This window comes from Alternaria arborescens (genome assembly GCF_004154835.1).
Source record: "Alternaria arborescens strain FERA 675 chromosome Unknown contig_88, whole genome shotgun sequence".
In the NCBI taxonomy this organism is placed as follows: domain Eukaryota; kingdom Fungi; phylum Ascomycota; class Dothideomycetes; order Pleosporales; family Pleosporaceae; genus Alternaria; species Alternaria arborescens.
In genome coordinates, this window is record NW_021167943.1 from 1 (window position 1) to 23,288 (window position 23,288).

Here is a 23,288-nt window from a genome sequence, read left to right on the forward strand (position 1 = left end):
GTAGTTCCTTGATGCTAGTCGGGGTTGGCCACTCAACTACGGTTGCGACACGCGCAGGGTCTGCGCGTATGCCGCGCCTTGTGACTATAAACCCTAGGAAGTGTACTTCTGTTGATGCGAAGGTACATTTTTTTAGATTGACATACAGCTCCGCTTCTCTTAAGGATTGAAGTACTAAGCGTACAGCGCGCCAGTGTATCGCAATTTCCTCGTCATACGAGTATATGAGGATATCATCAAGGTAGACAACACAAATATGGTCTAAATGGGCGCTCAAGGCCTTGTTAATGTAGGCCTGGAAGCTAGCTGGAGCATTGGTGAGACCAAAGGGCATCACCAAGTATTCAAAATGGCCGTATCGCGTTCGGAAGGCGGTTTTCCACTCGTCCCCTGCCTTGATTCTGATGCGGTGGTACGCATCTTTTAGGTCGAGGGTCGTATAGTATCGTGCGCCTGACAAGCGATCTAGGGTCTCCCCAATCAATGGGAGCGGGCAACGATCCTTGATAGTGACATTGTTAAGACCCCGGTAATCAACGCAAAGGCGAAGAGTACCATCTTTTTTGGGTACGAATAATATAGGAGCTCCCGCAGGGCTGGTACTGTGTCGGATCCAACCTCGCCGTAGGGCTTCTTCGATGTATTCGCGGAGCAGTTGTAGCTCACGTGAAGAGAGGGTGTAGAGCGGACCGTAAGGCGGCTCTTTGCCTTCTACAATAGGGATTGCATGGTCTGAACTTTTGTATTGCGGCAAGATCTCTGCGTTGCGGTTGTCGAAGACATCCGCATATTCTGATAGTTCATGCGGGATGCGAACCTCCTGCGCTGCGTTTACATGGTACACGCGCGCCTCTAGTTCCAACTCTGCGCCACTCGATAGAAGCGTTCCTAATAGATAACTGTCCGAGTTGATGTGCTCGGCTTCTTTGAGGAGTTCTTTTGTTGATACTAAGTGTATTTGTGCTTTAGTGTATCCCCAACGCCAGGTTTGGCGTCCACAGTCTATCGTAATGTCTTCCTGTTTTAGGAATGGGTTGCCTAATAACAAGGGGCAACCTTCTTTGTCCACTCCGTACACGGTAGCGTTGATCCGGCGCTCCACGCCGTTATCGTCGGTGAGGCGCAGGTTCAGCGCATAAGCGGCATATGTGTCCTGTCGTTGTGGGCCAATCCACCCTAGCCTGGGGAGTTCGGCTTCCTTGAGGGGAGTAAGACCCATCTCTACAGCGCTCCTTTGGCTGATTAAACTGACATCAGCTTGTGGATCTAGGATTACCCCTAACTTGTGTTCTGAAGCTGTGTCTACGCTTGCGTAACACATGCGCTTCATGCCCGGCAAGATATCTACGGGTATGCGCCTCACTGATCCCGGAATTTCAGGGAGGCTTGACCTTTTTCCGTGCGGTTGACACTAACAGGTAGCTGGTTTGGATTGCTACTTCGGCACTCATTTGCGTAGTGACCCTTCTTTTGGCATTTGTAGCAGGTAATTGTATGCTTGTCTTTTAGTCTACTCTGTTGGCTTATTTGGGAAGTAGGAGGGCTTCGCTTTCGTTTCTCCCGGGATGCGACTTGGGGGCGATATTCATGCGTAGCGGGTGTTTTTCGCAAATTCCTTTCAAGCGTAGAAGCTAACGCTATTAGGTCTTCACGGGTCGCTGGGATTTGGTGGTAATTGGTAATTGATCGCTGGAGTTCAGGTCTTAGTTTTGTGAACAAGTGTTGAACCCTTTGTACCTCAGTGTAAGGGGTTAACTGGTCCTCTAAGACTTCCAGGTACGTAGCGAAAGATCTGACGGTCTGGTCTTTTCGCTGGAGAGCTTGGCTGTGCGCCGTAGCTGCTTCAAGGCTGCGGTTCACAGGATCTGCGAGCAGGTCTAGCAGGTACTGCTTGTAGTATTCCCAAGTAGGGGTTCGTTCGCATGCTTCGAAGCTACGTTCGAAGTGCGCGTACCAAAGCTCTTTTGGATCGCCTTCAAGGTATTGCATTGACCATATTACCCTGTTCTTGTCCTCCTTTAGCTCCTCAGGTAGCAAGCGAAAAGCCATTTCACAAGAGCGAATGAACTCCCGATATTCCCGAATATTCTTACCCCGGTACCCTGTTGGATCTTTTGGTTTTAGCGTGCGCCTTGTATGCGCCGCGCTGGGTGCTGCAGTGACGTTGATCGTGCGCCTCTCTTGAGGGTGGGGACCCGACGGATTGTCCGACACGCCCACATTCCTGCTCTGGTCTAATTCTTCGAGCTGGAGGATTTCCTCCTCTAGTTGGCGCAACTGATTTTGTTGTTGTAGATTTAGGAGTTCATCCCGTCGTATCTGTGCCGCTTGGATGCGCTCCTCAATCGACGGGGTTGCGCTTCGTTCGCGAGGTATGGGCTCGGCGCTTGGGGTGCGTGATAAAAGGACCTGGTCCGAATCTCTGCTCTGAGAGCGGGCATGTTGCCCTGATCGCGTGGAAGGAGCCATCTCCTGACTATCAGCCGAAAAGAAGGATTATTATGTGAGGCGTAACTGTAGGCAATAGTGCTTGCTTCACGTTACTAAGGATAGTGGGAGATAGCTCATATATTCGGACTACAGGTGTAGGTTGTAAAGAGAATAATCCTTGCCTCGCTCTGTAGAGCGAGGCGCGCCTTATAAGCAGGTTTAGCGCGTACTTAGCTCCTTCGAGGGACGTGTGTCTCAAGCCCTCGTTACAATTAGCTAGTTTAAGACCCTACGACGCGCTGCAGCAGCTTTTAACGTTAAATACTAGAGGCTCTCTAATTAACTCTACAGAATTACTCTACGCGCCTAAACCTAACTAAATTGCTAGAAGCTTACAGCGACTAAACAGCAGACGATTGTCTAATATATCCTTAACCTTAATTCGCGAGGATTCGCGCCCTAACTGTGCGAGGTAGAAGATATAGCTGATAAACTACTAGCTGTACGCAGTAGCGAGCCTGTTAGCAAGTGCTAGGCTAATTGCTTTGTAACACGTTTAGCTAAGCTTAAAATAGCCTTTAATTAAGCTAAGGATAGGCAGAGGATACTGCAGGAGGATCTTGCGCTTATTAGCGCGTAGTTTAAGCTAGTAGAGGAGACTAAAGCTAAGTACAGCGTCTATAACAACGACGTGCACAACTTTAACGAGACTAGCTTCTAGATAGGCGTTATTAGCTTAATAAAGGTTGTTACAGGCGCTGAGAGACGTGCTCAGCTAGAGCTTGTTTAGCTAGGCGATCGCGAGTAGGTTACAGTTATCTAGAGCATCTGCGCTGCTAGGTACGCGACTCCGCCTTTTATTATATACAAGGGACGCGTCTATATCTCTGCCTAGTACGAGGAGGCTTTAATACTGCGCAATTAGAAGCTCTTAGTCTCTAAGAATAGCTAAACTAATAACGCGCTTAGTCTAGAGTAGTTAAAGCACTTTAACGCGCATACAAAAACGCGCTAGGTAGGGGTGTACTAGCTGCTTATTTTAGACGGCTACGAGAGCTACCTTAACTAGGATTTTAAGGACTACTGCCTAGATAACAAGATCTTAACGCTCTGCATGCCTGCCTACTCCTCTTATATCCTCTAGCCGCTTAACATAGTCTGCTTCTCGCCGCTAAAGCGCAAGTACTCCTAGCGCGTTAGAGACTTAGCACGCTGACGCGTCTTCTATATTAATAAGGAAGGCTTCCTCCCCGCCTTTAAAGACGCGTTTTTTAACGTGTTTACAGAGCAGAACTGTCGAAAGGCCTTTAAGGCAGCAGGGCTAGTCCCTATTAACGCGCAAGTTGTGTTAGATCGCCTTAGAGTGCGGCTGCGTACCCCGCTAGCATCTCTCCTCCTAGAAACGCTATAGCAGTCAAAGACTCTAAGTAATACTCACGAGTTTAGATCTTAGTCAAAGCTTGTACGCGATTCCTTTACTCGCTCGCCTACTACAGCCTAGGCTAGCTTCTCCTAGCTTATAAAAGGTAGTAAGCTAATGCTCTATAAAAATGCGCTTTAACGTGCTTAGATTTATAAGCTTAAAGAGCAATTAGCAGAGATAACTAAGCGAAAATCGCGTAAGCGTAAGCAGATTTAGCAAGGCGGCACTATAGAGTATAGGACTGCTGCAGCGAAGGTAGCTGCTAAGGCATCTGCAGCACCTTAGCGATCTAAGAAGGCTCGTGATAGTAGTAGTCAAGAAATAGCCTAACTAGCTCTACGGCGCTGTAGGAACTGCGCCGGGACTAGGCATAATGCGCGAACGTGCAAAAAAGATATAGACGTATCTTCTAAATTAGATGCTAGCTTAACGTACATAGGCTCCCTATTTAATAGCGATAAAATTGAAGATGCGTAGGTTGAGTTAGTCGTGCCAAGGAAAAGTGGCCGGCTCGGTGATATGGCCGGCTCGGTGATGGTTTACGTTATAGATAATAAGTTATATTACTTCTAAAAAGATAAGATTTTAGTAAGGTTTAGTAAGGAAATTAGCGGCGGTGCAAAACTTTTGACGTAGTACTGTATTTTAGGATCATAGTTGCATTAGAGATGTTCACATCGCAGGAGTTGGTCTTCTAAGGTTCTATTTGCCGCTTCGTCCGGCGTCTTTCTCATCATTTAACGTACTAGGCGTTCAGGGCATACATTGGATATCGAGATACCTCTTTGTGTTATTAAGGATAGCGAACTATCACTTGGGCTGCGACGTCCCTCGCACCTTCAGTCTGTGGGCTCGAGTTGTTACAGCATATGGTGTGTGTAGCGAATGAGCACTACGAATTCCACTGTTGGCTGAACTGAATTCCTATAGTCGGCAATGGACTTTGAATACCAAGACAAAAATACATGAAGATCCAGGAAATCAGTCAATAGATTGGCACTGAGAGTAACAGTTAACGTGCAGCGCGTTGCGGGGCAATGATGCGTTCGGCTCTCTCGCGACGCCCAGATCCTGCCTGCCTACTCTATCAGGCCCAGCTAGGTGCTTGCCATCGCACATGACCGTAAACTATCAAACACATCGTAAAAAGACTTTAAACATGGATACATCATCCAATCATGGTTGAAGAAAGCCTCGGGTCATGGTAGGAAGGCTGAAATCCTTCGTGCCCTCCTCCCTATCCCCCTCCTCTTACTATGATTCTGCCTGTAGGCGCTGCAGGCACTTTCAATGTTGTTGGCAACCCGTCTACTTCTTATGTGAATCATTATGAGCGCATAAGAGTAACGTCGCTTTTGAAGCTACTCTTTCACAATCAGGGCGTTGTGTTGCTCGGCTGCGCAAGAGCGCAGCGAGGACGTTGGGGCACACGATGCGGTACCTTCACCGGAAAACCGATCAAGAAGGACTATGTCTACATGTCGAATTCATGGTAGTTGCCTAGTCAAGCCACACACGCAGACTCAGGTGAAATCAGCCTTCGGCTCCCGCTCATCACCTGCACTTGATATGGCTTGCAGGGCGCATCTTGTGGCTGAGCGACAGCCCCTAAGCACACTTCCCAAGTCTCCAACTTTCAGCCTGCTCCTGGTCTGCATTAAAACTGCCTCAGCCATTGTCACTCAACGTATTTTTGAGAGAGTGGTCGTCTGAAATCTCCCAGAATTACCTGTCCTACATCGTTTGAAGGGTTGCGACATCCACCATAATTTCTAGAGTGACCAACTCTAATCCCAGCCTCGTCTAACCTTTATATTCTTCTTCTCATACACCATGTCTCATAACGACTACTTCCGTCGCGAATTTAAAGAAGAGTGTAAGAAGACAAGAGATGCACTTGGCCCAGGATTTGCGGATTTGGACCTTGGATTCGTTTCCATAGGGTTTTTGAATGAGGTCTTCAAACCAGGGTACCGAAGCAAGCTGCGAGAAAGCCTTGAAGATGATGTGAAAACGCTCAAATCAGAAGATTACTTCAACCCTGCTGACATGGATGCGCTGGAGTCAGCAGTACGGACGCGAGCTCCAAAACTGTATGGGATCCTCCTGATGATCAACCAGTCAGAGCGAATCATCAAGCTTTTGAAAAAGGATCCAATAATCGATGACTCCATCTTCCAGACAAGTCCGGGTTCGAAGCTGTCGTATTGCTCGGAAGTGCGCTTGAGCGAAGAGCCGCTTCTTCGCGACATCGCGGCGGAGATATACAAGACGCAATGGCTTGTTCCGCCCCAATTTAATTCCGGAACACACGAAAGTTTTCCTTGTGCCTTTTTCAGGTTTCCTTTCGTGGATGGAGCGCCAATACACGAAAGTGACGGCTCTTGGGGTGTTGTTTATCGAGCCAAGATTGCAGACCGTCATCTACCGTCAAGCTTAAATGTTCAGGTAAGCCAAAATACATTCCACTTGATTAAGAAAGCAAGAATGTTTGAGCTCATGAGATCTTGCAGCAACACAACGTTGTGGCTTGTAAGAGCATCAAGAAACACGACAATACGACATGGAACAAGGTTTTGAGAGAGGCAGCAACTCTAAGGGGGCGCAAGCACGACCACATTGTCCCACTTCTGGCCAGTTTCACTGCAGGTCGAGCCAATCGTGAACCGAATGCCAGGCAAGAATATTTGTGGTTGTTGATGCCTTACGCCCAGGCAGGAAGTATGAAGACTTGGTTTGAGGAGAGTCCAGATCTTCCAAAACGAGGATCGGTAAGCTTGGAGGATGAGTCGTTTCGACACTGCCACATACGAAAGACGATGCTGGGACTTGTCTCGGCTCTGGCGTATATTCATAGAGAAATCAACGGCATGATCGGGTTTCACCATGACATCAAGCCGAGCAACGTCATTCTGTTTCTAGAACCGGAGCCTACGTGGAAGATTTGCGACTTTGGAACGGCCAATCTCAAAGATCCAAAGGAAGGTACTGGAACTGCTTTCACACCCGAAAACGAATTCGGGACATATACGTACCGTGCGCCAGAATTCTTCAAAGATGAAGGTATCGCACAACATGGACGGGCCTTTGATGTTTACTCTCTTGGATGCGTAATGCTTGAACTAGCGACGGTCTTCATATATGGCTGGAAGCCAGAAGGTCTGCCTGCATTCAAGCAACAGAGGCGAGACGCCTCCGAAAACGTTTACCTGGGAAGGCTCAAACAAAAACCAGATGCATCTTTTCACAACAGCCCGAAGGCTGTGGAAAGTTGGATAAAACATCTCAGGAACAAAACCGAGTCGGCTGAAGATTCCAAAAAATTGTCTGATATCATACAAGCACTGGATGTAATTTCGGATATGCTGTTGTCTCGCTATAAAAGAATATTTGCTTGGGAAGTCGAGATGGATCTATACGAGATCTTCAACCCGGAGTCCTCTGTGGAAGATCGGGCTAAGCGACTTCGAAATATCGTTCAGCAATCTGCAACACCCCTCGACCAGACTAAAGAACAACACAATCCAATGAGTCGAGCGATCCAACGCAACAAAGGTCAGTGGTATACTGAGATCCTTCAAGGGCGCGATTGGTATTATAGTGCGCGCGCCTTGTCTAGAAGATCTACTTCCAGGGCGTTCGATCTTGACCATGGCAAACAAAGACCTCGTACGAATCTGGAGAAAGTTGCAACAACCCGAGATTTTAGATCCGCGCATTTCTTTGGGCGTCATAACATTCACGAAAGGATTATCAGTGGGTTCCAAGGACACAACACAGTCATTGGCCTTCACGGGAAATCAGGAGTAGGGTGAGTCTATATGCATCCCTTGATATCCTCTCGACTAAAACATAAGCAGCAAGTCTCACTCAGCTTATTACTATGCTTTTGGCTTCCAAAAGCCAAAGGATTCCAAGGACCAAAAGCACACTCTCTGGGTTGACTGCAGATGCTGGACCAGCATATATAAATCATTACAGGACACGATGCCGTCAGAACTCGATAATCCTTCAATCCTTTCTTTGGTCTCCGATTGGCTAAGGAATGAAGAAACTGGCCCTTGGATCATGGTGCTCGATGGTCTTGAGAACGAAACAATTGCTCAAGAACTCAACGAAGTGCTACCGACAGCCAATGGAGAGGTTCTCATCACCACGAAGAACAAGATCGTCTTAACCAAGTTTCTTCACGTCAACAACAAAGATGCTTTCATTCACATGGAAGACCTGCCACCCCTGACGGCTAGCTACATCTTTGACTCTCATATCAACAGAGATCTAATTACGAATACGGAGTCCAGGAATTTCGTTGTCGAACGGCTTCCACTGCCTGCACTCATCATCTCTATGGCAGACTATATGAATCATACAGACTATACAACACAGAACCTGCAAGAAGATGAGTGTAGTGGAGCCAATCATACCATTGAAAAGCGATACAGTGACTTCTCAGAACGCTTACTCAGTCCTCTGTTCCCGAGCTCCGGCGAGAGCAAGGTCACCCGAAAATTAGACCTATTGGGCGAAATGTCTTGCTTGGATGCCTCAAGCATCGACTTTGCGCTTCTCCGACAAGTTCATACCAAGCCTGATAGGCTACAATCTCAGCTAAGTGGTCTGGAACAATGCTCTTTGATCTCAACCAAGGAAAATAGAGTCTACACTATGCAACAGTACGTTCAAGTTGCAGTGTTGCAGTGGTTTCAGGTTCACTTGGGAGATGAACGCCTCTTACAGCTCTTCGCGACGGCGCTCTGCATGCTGTACAAGCGCTATGACGATGAAACACAGGAGAGGTACAAACAGGTAAAAGGCAAGTCAAGGATACCTTCGACACAGTGGAAATTACCGTACAAGCCGCATTTTGACCGATTTCTCGAATTTGCACGCAAGAACAAAAACAAGGCCAGAGCACAGGAGTTCGCATCCTATAACATTCAGGGCATGGACGTGATGGTCACTGCTATCGTCACCTTTTCGAAGCTTTACTTGGAAGAGCACCGCTATGATGATGCCATCTGTGTACTCGAGTTCGTGGACGACATATATACTGGATATGAGAGGCGATACGAGCTTAAGCGTCTCCTCATTCGAGCATATCTTGAAAAGCCACTGAGGGACGAGTATAACGACAAATGGAGCAGAATTACTAAGCTCTCAGCGGAGCTGATCGATGATGCGAACAGGAGCAACAATATTGAGCGAAAATGGGCCCTCGTGCTTGATCTTGCTCGATTCTATACTGAGTCGCGTCAACCAGAAAAAGCCTTGAGGGAATTGAGAGGTGTCTGGGAATTCGAGATGAGCGTGGAGCATAACGAGGTCAAGCTTGACATCTACCTGGAATTGCAACTCGACAAGACCAAGAAGCGGAAACTTGCTGTGCAGCGCAAAATTGAAGAAGGTAGAGTTCATTTTATGAATGGCAGGCTTCGACTTCACCAAGGGCTTCGTGACGCGGCAGCAAAGGAAACCGAAAAGGCTATCAAATGCTGGGAGGATGCGAGCCAAGGAACCATATCGTGGCAGTTGGACCATGACGAGGAATGGGTTATGGAGATTGAAGAGATGGTTGCGGAAGCCTGCGTTGAAATCGACAAGCCAGAGGAACTGGAAAAGGCAGAGAAAATACTCAAACGCCATCTGAAAAGGCTCAAACAGGTTCCAGACCACGGAGATGCGGAGCATGCAGCCAAACGAATTTGGGACATCGAGTGCAAGCAAGCGAATATATGGATCAAAAGAAATGACAAGAAGCACCGAGAAGATGCCATCAAGCTACTCAAAAACAGACTGGAAAGATACAAAGACATCTACGGGGCCCAGGACGCATGTACATGTAATTGTGCCTATCTTCTTCGATCTGCGCTCAAGAAAGATGACCAGGACGAGGAAATCAGACTGCTCGAACAGCAGTATCAACTGCGAGAGATGAGCGCTGTGCGAGTGCCCACAGTGAAACGAACCGGGAAGTATCTGTCGCTATCAAGTCAGCCATGGTGGTCGGTGGTCCTGATTGTTCTCATAACTCAGGGCCTCTTGCAGGTATTGTTGAATCGGTGGTGAATCAAAGTCGCTAAATCTGGACATAGCAAGCCAAATGTTCGTTGGCTGATGCAGTCATACAACAAGGGCAAATGGCTGGTTATGATTGATCATGCAGGTTTTGTTGAGGAAGATGAAGTTTGTAGTGCTCACTTGTTGTCCATGCACCGTTTGCTGTAACTTCTTTCATCCATATGATACATATAGAAGACACGATTCAATCCACTTCCTCGCTTATTTAATCATGATGTGTATGAAAGTTAATACTTCTGCTTGGATGTATCTTATACAACGTCCTTCTTTCCCGATTTCGTTACACTGCAGCCACCAGCCTTTCTAACATGCTATCGGCCTCTTTAATCATGTCTTCGGCAGGATTAGGCTCTAGCCTATTATAAAATCCTGCTGTAAACCCTTCGTGAGTTCAAGACGCTCTGCTTGGTTTGAAGTTCTTCACGTGACGTCGGAGATCGGCGTTCGGGCGCAGCGGTCAGAGTACGGCTTACGCCGCGCTCTGACCTGGTCTTCGTTCGACGAACGGACTATTGGAAACTTATGCACTCTGTTGCCTCTAGACCTGATGCATCCGTATGCAATTTTTACGAATCTAAACAAGAAAGAGAGTGAGAGACTATCCCTACTAAGCGAGCCCGACATTAAAATACAGGAGGTTTAGCCGCTGTCGCGCTCCAGAAACGGCACCCATGGCCTTCATTACTACAACTTGACCACAAACCGCGTCCTTAAGGTTTCTCCATATCGGTAGAACAGCCATGGCACAGGCGTGAACGCAAGAGTAATGAAACCCAAGACACTGTTACCCCAGCCGAGGCCCAGTTTGTCATACAACGGCGCTGCAACAAGGCCCAGAAACGCGCCGAATGGGGAGCGCACAAGAAGATTAGCAGCGAGAGCCGAAGCTGCGGCTTCTGCACCAAAGGAGTCCACGAGGTATATCTGGCCGGGTATGACAACGAACAGAGATCCAAAGCCGATGATGGATGTACCCAAGATAGGAACGATCCAGTGGACGTGGTGGTAGGCGCTCCAGCCGTACATGAAGCAGCCCAGCGGTGTGATGGGCCCAAACCACTTCATTAAGATGAGACGCTGCTCTGGCTTGCTAACAGTGCCACCCTGCTTCTGCCCGAGGAGTTTGTCGCTGAGAATTGAGAAGACCACCAGGCCGAGAAACATGCCGATCCCGAGACCGAGGTATGCCAGCCCTGATGTCCCTTCATCGAAGCCGTAGACTCCCTGGAAGACAGCAGGGAAGGTGGTGAAGAGAAGGAAGATGAGACCGAATAGCACACCAGTGTAGAGAGATATGAGCAGGACAATGGGCGAGAAGAGGAGCATCTTCAACGGCCGTGTAATAGCACGGACGAGGACCTGGCTAGGCGTCTCTTTCTTGGCTTTATCCAGCTCGAGCTCCATACCCTCGGCGTCCTTCGGCGACCGCTTGGCTTTTCTGCGTAACAGAACAGCAGCATTGGTTTCGCGCATGAAGAACATGGTGGCCAAACCGATGATACCAGACTGAACGTGATACTGATTAGCAGTTGAGCGTTTCTTATCCGACCAGGATGACCTACCATGATCAAGATAATTCGGAACGTCCAGCGCCAATTAGTGTACTGCGACACGTAGCCTCCGATGATCGGGCCAAGCACCTATGTGGTCAGCATTTAAACACAAAGGGTCGTCTCGATTGGAAACCAAACGTACAGGTCCCAAGAGTGGGCCCATCGCGAACAGGGCCATTGCCTTGCCTCTCTTCTCCTGAGGAGTAATGTCTGCGACCGTACCGCCGCCAATGGACATTGGCCCCGAGGCAGCGCAGCCGCAAAGGAACCGGAAGACGAGAAACATGGACACGTTGGTACTGAAGGCGCATCCCACAGTGAAGGCGATGTAGACGGCATTGCAAGCGTTGTAAATGATGAGTCGGCCGTACAGCTCGGACAGAGGCGCGAGGAGAAGAGGGCCGAATGCAAAGCCCAGCACGTAGAGACTGACAGTCATGGCCTCGACAGTGGAGTTGGTGATGTTGAATTCCTTGGCAAGCTGGGGTGCTCCAGGGGCGAACATAGTAGCCGCCAAGTTGCTGAAGTTCACAAGTTAGCACTCATGCGCTGGTCTCAAGATCACAATAGGTCAGTACTTACGCTGTGAGAGTAAAGATGCTGACAATGGCCACATGGAAATTCTTCTTCGGCGCTGGCCAGTTCAGGGGATTTTCAGGGCTGTTGGGGTCACCCCAAGGATCGCTCATAGACTCCGTGTGTAGTTGAGCAATCGAGGAGTGCTGCTCACTACCCACTTCTGGATCCCGGTCGCCAGCGGTTGAATGAGCCATTGCACGTCGAATATCGATCGATCTGAGTGCCTGGCTGTTGTTGCTATGCAGGTTGCAGCACGAATATTGAAAGCAGTACGGCTCTCTTGAAGGCTTCCTCGCCTTCTTGGCCGTAAGAGGAAGTCCGCGGACCTGTCATTTGCTCCGGTTACAGAACAACGCTAAGCCAGAAACGGACGTGAATGTTCTGATTCTCCGAGCAGATGGTGGTGAGACTGAGCGGCCAAATGCAGTAAGTCCATGGAGCACCGGAGCGGACGTAGGCGGGGCGGAGCACGATCGCGGGGCGGGCGTTCGGGGCTTACAGGGGTTGTTCGGTTGGCGGTGCAAGCCGCGTCGCCAGGCTGATTCTGACACGCATGAGTCTTAGCAGGAAGCTTGCCTCTACCTCGCCGACAATGTCAGAATCAAACGGATCTCAACTCCCAGAGTGGGGGCCGGGCAAAACGGCCAGAGGCAGGGCCCGCTTACCATCCAGCAGGCGTCGCGAGCGACCTCAGTTCTCCTGCAACCTGTGCAGGCAGAGAAAGTAAGCTCACCACAACCTATACTCACTCGCCTGATAGAAGGGCGAAAGAGCTAACACTGATCTTATCAGACTGCGATGCGACAGACAGCATCCCTGCGCATCGTGTGTGCAGCGTGGGTTGAGCCTCTCATGTTCATACGTCGCTCAATCAGCGGCGCGCCCAGTTGGTGCTGACCAACCTGTGCGTACGGTACAAGATCGAATCCAGCAGCTCGAGAACTTAGTGGTGGACTTGATGCAAGGAACATTGGCAAGCAACACGGCCCAGCCTGGCCAGGCCCTCCCAACGTCGCATTTGCCGAGTCCGTTGCTCACGACAAATCAGTCTGGCACGGACAGAGTTCCGGAGACTGACAACAGCACCTCACCTGGATCTGAAGCGGGCAGTCTGCAACTGACTAGTTCTGGTACCAATTATGTCAACAGTTCTCATTGGGCGGCAGTTTTGAATGGAATCGCAGAACTCAAGGACCATTTCGAGAGTGAAGGGAACAGTCCTGCCAGCACCGATTCTCACGATATTCTAATTCCTGAGCGAACAGGCCCACAGCTGCTCTATGGCTGTAGCGAATTTCCGACCAAGCAAGAAATCATCGAGTCTATCCCTCCACGGCAAGCTGTAGATCGGCTGGTGTCACGCTATTTTAGCTCCTTTGAGATGTCTACGGGTCAGTTTTGTTCAAAAGTGAAACTTATTGTGAAACTGATAGCGGGACGCAGCCGTGTTGCACAGCGCTCAATTTTTGGAAGAGGTAGGCCAACGGTTTGCCTAGCTGTAACTCGGTTGCTAACACTGCCAAGTACGAAAACTTCTGGAAGGATCAATCCGCAACCCCAGTCATATGGCTTGGTTTACTGTTCACCATCATGTGTCTGGCGGCGCAACTTCAGATATCGAGGCTTGACCCTAACAGCCAGACTCCAGCGACTCCCTCGACAGAGCACGATCTCGAGAACATGGTGGAGACATTCAAGGAGAAAATTGTGCAATGTCTGATTCTGGGGGAATATGCCAAAGGTGGCCCGCACGTGCTCGAAACGCTCCTCCTATACATTGCAGCTGAGCTCTTCTCTCGAAATGACGCCGAGATTGGGGTTTGGATCCTCTTAGGCACCGCAGTTCAGCTCGCGATGTACATGGGATATCATAGGGACCCAAAGCATTTTCGAGAGATGTCGCCTTTTGTGGGAGAGATGCGAAAGAGGGTCTGGGCAACAATCGTCGAGCTTGATATCGGCATTTCCGCTCAGATGGGTCTTCCTAGACTGATCAAGCAATGGCAGACGGACACGGTGGAACCTGCAAATCTTCAAGACAGTGACTTCAGTAAGACAACCAAGGAGATGCCTGCAGCTCGGCCAGAGAACGATCTCACTCCTATGCTATATCGGCTGGTGAAGGGCCGAATGATGTCGACGATCGGCTTCATCTGGGACTTTGCAGCCAACACAAGGTCTTACACATACGCGGATGTCATGGACATGGACACGAAGCTGCGAGGGACCTATGTCTCCATCCCCGAGTGTCTCAAATGGCGATCGATGGCGCAATGTATTCTCGACTCACCACAGATCATCATGCAAAAGGTTTATCTGGAAATCATGTACCAAAGAGCGAGGATTGTACTCCACCGGCGGTATCTCAATTGTTCGCCGACCAAGACCCCCTACGGTTATTCCCAACAAGCATGCCTGGACGCAGCGCTGAAGCTTCTTGAATATCAGCATATGCTGCAAGAAGAAACGCGGCCGTTTTGTCAGCTGTACCAAGAGCGGTGGCGTGTTACCTCCCTTATCAATCACGACTTCCTTTTGGCCACTAGCGTCCTGTGCGCGTACTTGCAGCAGGTCCGTGGGGAGACGGCGACGGCAGGCGCCGAAGGAGGCACCAGCGCTGACACAATACGAGCATCCTTACAACGCTCATACGGCATATGGCTCAACTCAAGCAGCTCGTCCAAGGAGGCGCAAAAGGCCGTGAGCGCGTTGAGCGTCATTCTCGGGTCTCAAAACTCCATGGACACGAACACCAACAGTGAGACGGACATGTCGTTTGATCAGCTCCCCACATCTCCCGGAACTAGCGTCAGCTTCTACCCCCAGAGTGAGTGATGCACATGGCGCCGCCCGTATCTTGAGGCTAACCTGGCAAAGTGTTTGGCGACGCGGCCGGCTTCGGAGTCCAATTCCCCGTATTTGACTTGATAGGCCTGGGTAATAATGCGACTTCGCCAGCGGTGGCACCGCTCAGCAACTTTCAGGTCTCCACACCTGCCTCTAGTAGTGACTGGCAGATGTTGGATGGTGAGCTGCTTCCAGGCCGCTTCACGACATACGACGGACGCGACCCGACTGACCGGAACTTAGCTCTGCAAAGACCCTGGAGTGGGGCTTTCTATTAGCTTACGGCGATCCATAAGAAAGCCGGCGGCGACACATCAACGCCGCGCGAACCCCACGTCCAGTCTGGACGGGCCTACACAGTTGAGCATTCCACAGACCAATGGCCCTTTCCATTCCGATGGAACGAACTCGCAGAGCCCCAGGTCCGCGTTCGGACTTGGCTACGTGCCATATAGCCAGATTGTAGTAGTCATAGCTTGATCTTCAGGAGGGTCCCAAGCCTTTAGCGAAAGAATTATCAGATGGTGGGGCATTTGCCTCCTCGCCGAACTATACGGGGCGGCCCGCACTGTGGCTTCTGAGGCAGACATGATCAGAAAATGTGTGTATCATCCAAGACGTGTATAAATCCAATCACACCACCGTGTACGCCGATGCGAGCGTCGAGTGGCTGTGGGCAGGATGAGTGCGTTAAAGCGATATCGACCCGAAGTTTTTGTGACGGTGGTGCCATAATAACGTGCTCAGGCGTGCAACGGGGATGCGAATGCTTGTTCATCCTTGTTACTGCTTATTTCGCGCGTATTGCGGGGGACGGGGCAACAACGGCGCACGCTCCCGTGAAGCCGCAATCGCTAGCGACTGTACCGTCCTTAGCGCTGTGGCGTATCTCTAAGTATGTAACAAACTGTAGGCGAATGAGACACGGGCGAAAGGATAAAGCAACAATCGGCCATCACAAGCACAGAACACATAACTCGGCGATTGAGTCTATCAAGTTATGTGATGCACGCATCGTAGCCAGGCCGTACAGAAGCTTGCAAAATCGGTTTCCGCTTTTTCCTGTGCACGCCTGGTTCAAGTGACCCTAGTTTCGATTGGGATCCATGCCCGTGGGCCGCGCAGACTTCTTCAAAGGCGCTGGAGACCCGCGCACCTAGCCTAACTGCAAGTATGAATCTTCCACGTGAAACCTTATCCGCAATCTACTTTCGGCGGCCGTTGCGTTTATAGCCCTCAGCTTATATGCATCTTTTCGGTGATGAGAACTCAAGGCACCCGACTGCTTATGGCTCTAGACTCTAGACCCACACGCTGAGAGCTCTTCTTACTCCGCCTCAGTAACCCTGGCTATCGGCTCTCGGACATTCTTCTAACGGACGATGCTAAGTTGATTGCCAAGTTACTTATAATGTTAGCGCCTTGACCGGTCAGTACAGACTCTGTGATTGTTGAACTAGACACACTATCCTCGACGTCATTCAGAGCAATTTCTAACCTTAAATGCCAATTGACTGAGGCACACGCAACATGTTCCAATCCATAAGATCCTCGTGTGAGCGCTGTCGTTCTCAGAAGCTCAAGTGCGCTCTGCCAGATGGATCCAATGGCCAGGGACCATGTCAACGCTGCTCTCGGGCCAAGGTCGAGTGCGCCTTCAGTCGACGCAGGAGGGCAAGTCGCGGAGACTCAGACAAGCCGAACAAGAGGGTGAACTCCACTGTCACCACTGCCACAACCCCCACCACGAACAGCAATTCCATGCTGGCGAGCCCCATCACTCCCGTCACCATGACCGATCTGGCTTGCTTGACCATGCCCAGCCCTGAGATCGAGCCAATCGTCGAGTCGGCAACGTACGATGTGCTGGACTGGAACACCTTCCAGCTGCAAGAGCCATCGGACAAAACCATGGACTTGCTGAACGACATGAGCAGCTACGACCAGGGCCAGCACATGAAAGATCTGGATAACGCATTTCTTTTCGACAGGAGTCAGCTATACTCTTCTCGAAGCTCGCCGCCCAAGCAAGCATACACACAAGCGGCAAAGGCTCTGACAGGGGCTTGTGGTGAAAGTAACGGCATGGTGCAACGGCTGCTTCTCCTGCTTTCGCAGATGCAATACCAGATGAGCACACTGAAGGAAAGACCGTGGCGATTCGGCAGCATATGCGGTCTCAACGACTACCCCATCGGCACCATTCTCCACCTCACCCAAGAGCTCATCGCCGCCGCACAGCCCATTCTCGGGGGTCTCAACGAGCCGTTCAACGGAAACATGAGCACCACGTCCTCGAGCTCGGAAAGCATACTGGTGGACGATTTGGCAACGGTATTGGTCTTGAGCGGCCACATGTCCCTGGTGCGCATCTACAGCATCGCCTTTGGCCACTTCCAGTCCCACCTCAGCCGAGTGCCCAGCCAGGGCCACTCTTTGGGGCGGGGCTCCGTGAGCCCAGGACTCCAGCTGAGCGAGCTCCCGAGTGCGAATGCGGCTCACGAGCTGGGGCGCGTGCACATGGCTCTTTGTATGCTGCAAGGATCGCTCAAGGACGTTGAGGGACAATTGGGGGTTGGGGGTGCAGTTGCGCGCGAGATGGTCATGGCTCAGTTGAGGAAAGAAGGCATGTCGACGACTGAGAGTTTTCTGGACGGCAATAGCGGACTGAGCAAGCAGGCATCGTCTGTCAAAGAGCTCTTGCGGGAGAAAATGAGCCTTTGATCGCTTTGGCGAGGAGGGCTCCTATGATTGCACGTTGGGATACATTTAAAGCGTCTTAGGCGGTCTTCTGTAGCATTGGCATTAGCAAAGCTTGTCCGAACCACATACGCAGGTAGCATAACCAGCTCAAATTTGTAGTATTTTCAATCTTCAATCTATCCATTCACTTGATGGTCGGTTCATACCATCCTTCATCTCTCCTCCATGTTATTCGTCCCACTTCTGTTCTTGTCGTGGCCGCGTATTGCACTGCAGTGAGTCGGAATAACCTTGAGAATCTGATAACGCTGATGAGAACAAGGGCTAGAGTACGACTTGTTGCTCGTTTGGCTGGGTCCCTTATCAGATCTCTACGCACATCTGCATTGCGCCCTAGTATCAGATTCAGCCACAAGATAATGTAACGAATGGTCGTGGCGGGTCTCAAAATTCCCCAACGGAACGGAATCGACGACCAGGCTCAAAAGTTCTGCTCCTTACCGCACGTTCCGTGATCATGGTCCTTATTCCTACGAATCCTGTCAACCGCTAACGCAAGATCAGATAAGTCTCAAGAGCACCTGATCGCTTGTCGGTCATCGAATGGCTCTGATCAGATGACCTAGGTCTAATCAAGATGTGCCCAGATTCCCTATCTGGGCAATTTTGCCAATGCTTGCCGTTGCGTAAGCACGCCATCCGAGTCAAGCAGTGATCGTCGCCGTTCAACGGACTATGGTGACGCTACTTTCGGGCGCCTGAGAAGATGACCGCGCAAGCAGGGATGCGGGTAAAGTGATTGCTTATGGGTCTAAGACTTGATCGTGCCCGCTCTACCTGGCATTTGGGGCCGGACATTTCGTACTTGGCACCATATATCGGTATGCAGGACGCGGAGGGCAATTCTTGCACTTGCTTACTGACACATGTCCGCAAGATGTAGTGCCTTGTTGTAAAATGACGCACGAAATGGAAGCATGTCATCGCTATCAACCTGCGTCGGAATCGCGGAAAATGAGCGTTTATATTTCCAGTTTATGCTTAGGGCATGACCTTTCTCGCGTACGGGCGGCCCAACGCCTGGGTAGCGTCCTTACCGGACATGGGCGCTCTGATGCCGATCTCTTTGTATTGGGTCGAGGCTGGCTTTCTTTCTCTTTGTTTGGGATGGAAGTGACGATGAGGATCATGGTTACGTGGGACGTGTATACGCTCCTTATCAAATGTGTCATGATCGCGATCAATTGACGATCTCTTTATGAAGTCTTTCGCTTTTGAGACGGTTCGAGTGAGATTATATCGTTCGGTCTTGGTTCTAGCAGTTGAGGCAGGATGTTGACATTGGCTTGAGATGGTCGGTTGTAAGAACAATGGGAAGACCTAGGGTCGTTAATCTTGGATGAAGAGAGGGCAGGCGGATACTCGCTGTGCTTGGAGTAGCCAGTCAATAGTTGAACGAACTAAGGTTACGAATAGGCTGTGACAGGGTTTTGAGACAGTTGTCGTGCGTATCCACAAATCCCAAGCTTTTGTTAGGACGGGATGTGGCATTCAATCCTTCCCACATGTCTCTGTACAATACATACATAAACCAAAGCCGCGCATAACCCTCTGAGCACAACTCTCCAGAGGTGAACCTCCCCATCTCACACAGTAAACACAAGCTTCTGCCCCGAAATCCGCTTCTCACGAACATCCTCGATCCCCCCCAGCACCTCCGGTAGCCCGCCCTGCCTGACCAATATCGGATGCGGCCTTATGAGCCCCTTATCCAGCAGCTTCTGCAGCGTGACCGTCCACTCCGCGCCGAAACGCCCGATCTCCGCATCCGCAGGCCTCCAGTGAGGTTTCGGCCAGCCAATCTCCTTGCCCATCATCTGCGGGCCCATGACCCAGTCCGGGCGCACGACCTTGCGCTTCTGCGCCACGGCCTCGGCATACGGCTCCAGCGCCGTGTAGTTCCCGCCTGCGCGCCCGATGACCTGGTAGCAGAACTGCATGCTAGCGGTCGTGGAAATGCAGTCGAGCGCGAAGCGGAGACCGTTTTTGGTGTACGCTTTGATGGCAGGCACGACGCCCTGGTCCTTGTAGTCAAAGACGGCGGTGGCGCCGTACGTCCGCACGAGGTCGAAGTTGTGCGGCGAGCACGTGGCCACGGGGTCGAAGCCCGCAAGCTTAAGCAGCTGGATTGCGGCTGTGCCTGTTGAGGAGGAGCCGCCGAAGACGAGGACGGGCAGCCGTTGCGGGCTGGGTTTCAGCGGCGTGCCGGGGACGCCGAGGCTCTTGAAGATGGCGAGACCCGTCGTCATGAAACTTATGCCTAGTGATGCGCCTTCTTCGAAGCTCAGGCTGTTGGGGATCTTGAGCAGCGTCCATTCTGCCGCCGTCGTCCACTCTGCGAACGCGCCGATGGTAGGCTCGTTCGGATTCATGCCCAGGACGACTGTGCAGACGCGATCTCCGAGCATGATCCCGCATTTCGTGGCCTCTGGTCCAATGTCTTCGACGGTACCTGCGAAATCGAAGCCTGCGATGGCATCGGCGGTCACGTAGCTGCCGGTCATTTTCGTGTCGACCGGGTTCACGGATACGGCTTTTGTCTTGATGAGGACGTGGTCGCCTACAACTTCTGGTACGTGAGCATCGTGGGAGAGGCGGATTGCGCCGTCCGAGGTCCCAATGAGTGCTGTCTGGTATTTTGGCGCCATGCTGAGGAGAATGGGGGTGGGAAATAGTCGTGAGGCGCTATGCAGCTAAGAAACGAACTCCCTGCCGGGCGCGTCACATCTGGATATGCCTAGATATCTTGTTGCTCGCATTGTCCGCATACACTCTTCACGAAGACCGCAGTCGCTATCCTTGGCACGTCCTCTCGTCTCGAGTACCCTCCGAAAAAGTCCGACCATTTCCGCAACGCACGTAGCACACGTGCGCGAACACGCAGTCCTCGGAGCTGTACCTGGGATTCGGGTAGATGGCGAGAGCGCAGCGCAGCACGATCAGATGGAGTTACGGACCGGGGGTCGGGCGCCTGGAACGCGCGTTGGGGTGATCTGAGTGTGGACTCGGGTTCGGCGTCGAGTCGCAACGTGCGGCCGCGTGGCGCGACGGGTGGCCGTTGGACCCTGAGGAGGACGGATATCTCATGATGGGTGGGCCTGGCAGGGTTCGAGAAAGTTTTGGGCGGTTTGCGGATAGTAATGTGCTCAACAGCGAGAGTTCCGTTGACTGGGGAAGTTCGTGTTAAGGACGGCTGCCTTGCCATAGGGTGTGGGTCGTGTCATCGGACGGCCCTATTCACTCATCTTAGCACACCGATAAGTAGTATCCCAACATCACCATTCCGTGCAATCGAGATAATTGTATGATTGTAAGCCATGTGAATAATAAGTCAAGGTTATCAGATTTCGTCCCATCTTGCACCGCGTTCTCCGCCCCCGGATCCCGCACGCACGTGGCGCACGTGTTGGGCCTGGCTAGACTATTTTGAGAAACTGGGGCTGGGCCAATGTGCTCCTGGCCCGGCTTGGCGAACTTCATCTTAGCCTCCGATAAGTGTTTCAGAGCACTATCACTTCGGTCACTACAGTCTTACCAGCACAGCAGTGCTACCTACTCGCGACGAGCATGGTCGACGCTCGCGTACACCAAGCGGACATTGACACCGACGTCAGGTGCTTATTCGAAGGACTACTCAGACGTGGGCCTACGTTGCAGCACAGTTGCTTTATTGCAATATCTCGTCATAGAAAATCACAAACTTAGACTGATCGATGCGTGTCGTTCGGAGCTCAACTATCTGAAGATATATTACAATGCTAATCAACTCAGCTCAGCTGACACTGTCCCCCAGTTCCGACACCGTTGAAGGACTCCCCTTGAGAACCTCCTTCGAGAGACTCTATGAATCCAGTATTGCCAGTCGCATTCGGACCTGGCGCACTAGTGGGCAGGTTCCAAATTGTCCTCTCGTGACGCACATCAAATGTCCATCGCTGCCCCATAGGGCCGCCCTGGATGAAATGAACAGTGTAACCACTGTTCTTGTCGCGAAAGGCGCCCGTCAATCCTGCATCGTTTGGAGCTCCAAGAACTTTGCTCAACACGAGTGAGTCTCGGGGCACCTCGCCATCTGTCTCGTCTACAACATCTTGGGTAGCACATATGAGCTTTCCGTCACGGTACAGTCTGGCCACCGTATGTGGCTGATTACCACTTTTCATGTCGGAAAAGATGCGCATAATCTGCATCGCATACGGTCCAACGTGAGCACGTAGATAGTACGACTCTGTCATGACTTGACCCCAAGACAGTGGCGACCAAACACGATCCATGCCACCCGTTGCGCCACCATCCATCGGCCAGACCAAGGACTTTGGAGTATTGCTTTCGGGAGGATAGAACTCCAGATCGGCCGTAACATAAGCTCGTCCAATCGGTCGCATGTAGTTCACTGACAATCCTAGCTCCGGTCGCGTATTGAGGCCAGTATCGCCAGGCATAGAAGTCAGGCTCACATTGCCCTCGAGGACGCCAGGGATGGCAAACGTCAACTTGGCCCACGAAGAATCGACAGGGACCTGGAATGACGCGCTCATATTCTTGATCGGATCCTTCCAGACGCCCACAACATCTCCGGCGTCTCCCACAGTGGTGACAATAGAGTCGGAAAAGTACATGTCGCGGTGCCAGGTGCTCTCATCAGGCCAGATGCAGAGTACTTGGCAGCGGAATGGGGCCTGCCTTGGACCCTCCATGTTCCGTCCGAAGCCCACCACAATGGCAGCTTTGTCAGCAGAGATACCATCAAAGAACCAGAGCTCCCACCCTGTTTGTGTAATGGCGTCCACGTACTTGGGAAAGACGTTTCCGGATCCAGGGATGAATGGCAAGACAGAGACTGGCCCCAAAACGATGGGCTCAGTCTCGACGTTGAGGCGTGATTCGAATTGCTCGGTCATGGTTGCGGGTACCTGCTCTGGTGGGGGATTGCGATCTCTGCAGTACAGTTCAACGGTACTAATGTGTAGAAATGTAGATTCTTGTTGACTAAACTTGGAAACACCTACAACCGAATCGTGTGAGGAGTGGCCGCGCTCGCTCGAATTGGAGCCGAAGAGCCCTCCGAAAAACTCCGACATCAGATGTGCATCCCCAAAGACCTACAGTGATACCGCGCACTGCTCCGAAAAGGGTCCGCACGCATCTCCGAACTTCTCCAGTCTTGGCCCCAGCCCACTGCCCGGTACAGGGACTCAATCTACCGTCGTGTCGGGTCTTACCAGTTGATCTCGTCAGCCTCAAAAGCACAGAATAGGAAGGAGGCTTGGCTACGCCCGTGTACTGTGGTATCAGGCGAACGTTTGTACATGGTCTTTGCATGCCTAGGTAAGCAGGGTTGCGAACACACCAAAATTACAACTCGTCAACAACAACAATGCAAATTTGGTATCATGTTGTCGAGAAAAGAATATCTAAAAAGGTATATGAATAGCACCTTTGTAAGAAGTTCTATGGTGTCGTTGTTGTCAAAAACTGCCTTGTAAGATCCCTACTTAGGTAGTTGCGCACGGTCCATGGCCAATATTTACGCCTGATACCACATTACTATTCCTCGCGTAGCTTCGAAACTTGGACCACCAACACGAACCAGTCCCCTAGACGAATGAATGGTG

The 23,288-nt window shown here is 51.0% G+C and overlaps 8 protein-coding genes across 8 annotated transcripts; 3 read left to right on the forward strand and 5 right to left on the reverse strand.

The window, feature by feature from the left end:
* Positions 1–184: 184 nt before the first annotated feature.
* On the reverse strand, positions 185–1,219 carry AA0111_g12571 (hypothetical protein; the record flags this gene model as incomplete). The annotated part of the gene is made up of 1 exon (XM_028646567.1): positions 185–1,219. A coding segment is annotated over one exon (1,035 nt), but the record flags the coding sequence as incomplete, so codon positions are not given.
* Positions 1,220–1,359: 140 nt separating this feature from the next.
* Positions 1,360–2,469, reverse strand: AA0111_g12572 (hypothetical protein; the record flags this gene model as incomplete). Its single annotated transcript, XM_028646568.1, has 1 exon — positions 1,360–2,469. One exon carries the CDS (start codon positions 2,467–2,469, stop codon positions 1,360–1,362), a length of 1,110 nt encoding a protein of 369 aa, XP_028499824.1.
* A 3,217-nt stretch (positions 2,470–5,686) lies between these two features.
* Positions 5,687–9,919, forward strand: AA0111_g12573 (hypothetical protein; the record flags this gene model as incomplete). The annotated part of the gene is made up of 3 exons (XM_028646569.1): positions 5,687–6,301; positions 6,367–7,664; positions 7,714–9,919. The coding sequence occupies 3 exons, from the start codon at positions 5,687–5,689 to the stop codon at positions 9,917–9,919; spliced, it is 4,119 nt and encodes a 1,372-aa protein (XP_028499825.1).
* A 696-nt stretch (positions 9,920–10,615) lies between these two features.
* AA0111_g12574 (hypothetical protein) lies at positions 10,616–12,257 on the reverse strand (the record flags this gene model as incomplete). The annotated part of the gene is made up of 4 exons (XM_028646570.1): positions 10,616–11,437; positions 11,494–11,571; positions 11,627–12,005; positions 12,067–12,257. 4 exons carry the CDS (start codon positions 12,255–12,257, stop codon positions 10,616–10,618), a joined length of 1,470 nt encoding a protein of 489 aa, XP_028499826.1.
* A 398-nt stretch (positions 12,258–12,655) lies between these two features.
* On the forward strand, positions 12,656–15,188 carry AA0111_g12575 (hypothetical protein; the record flags this gene model as incomplete). The annotated part of the gene is made up of 5 exons (XM_028646571.1): positions 12,656–12,786; positions 12,856–13,454; positions 13,507–13,538; positions 13,588–14,890; positions 14,941–15,188. 5 exons carry the CDS (start codon positions 12,656–12,658, stop codon positions 15,186–15,188), a joined length of 2,313 nt encoding a protein of 770 aa, XP_028499827.1.
* Positions 15,189–16,440: 1,252 nt separating this feature from the next.
* Positions 16,441–17,634, forward strand: AA0111_g12576 (hypothetical protein; the record flags this gene model as incomplete). Its single annotated transcript, XM_028646572.1, has 1 exon — positions 16,441–17,634. One exon carries the CDS (start codon positions 16,441–16,443, stop codon positions 17,632–17,634), a length of 1,194 nt encoding a protein of 397 aa, XP_028499820.1.
* Positions 17,635–19,259: 1,625 nt separating this feature from the next.
* Positions 19,260–20,321, reverse strand: AA0111_g12577 (hypothetical protein; the record flags this gene model as incomplete). The annotated part of the gene is made up of 1 exon (XM_028646573.1): positions 19,260–20,321. One exon carries the CDS (start codon positions 20,319–20,321, stop codon positions 19,260–19,262), a length of 1,062 nt encoding a protein of 353 aa, XP_028499828.1.
* Positions 20,322–21,440: 1,119 nt separating this feature from the next.
* On the reverse strand, positions 21,441–22,574 carry AA0111_g12578 (hypothetical protein; the record flags this gene model as incomplete). Its single annotated transcript, XM_028646574.1, has 1 exon — positions 21,441–22,574. One exon carries the CDS (start codon positions 22,572–22,574, stop codon positions 21,441–21,443), a length of 1,134 nt encoding a protein of 377 aa, XP_028499821.1.
* Positions 22,575–23,288: the final 714 nt, after the last annotated feature.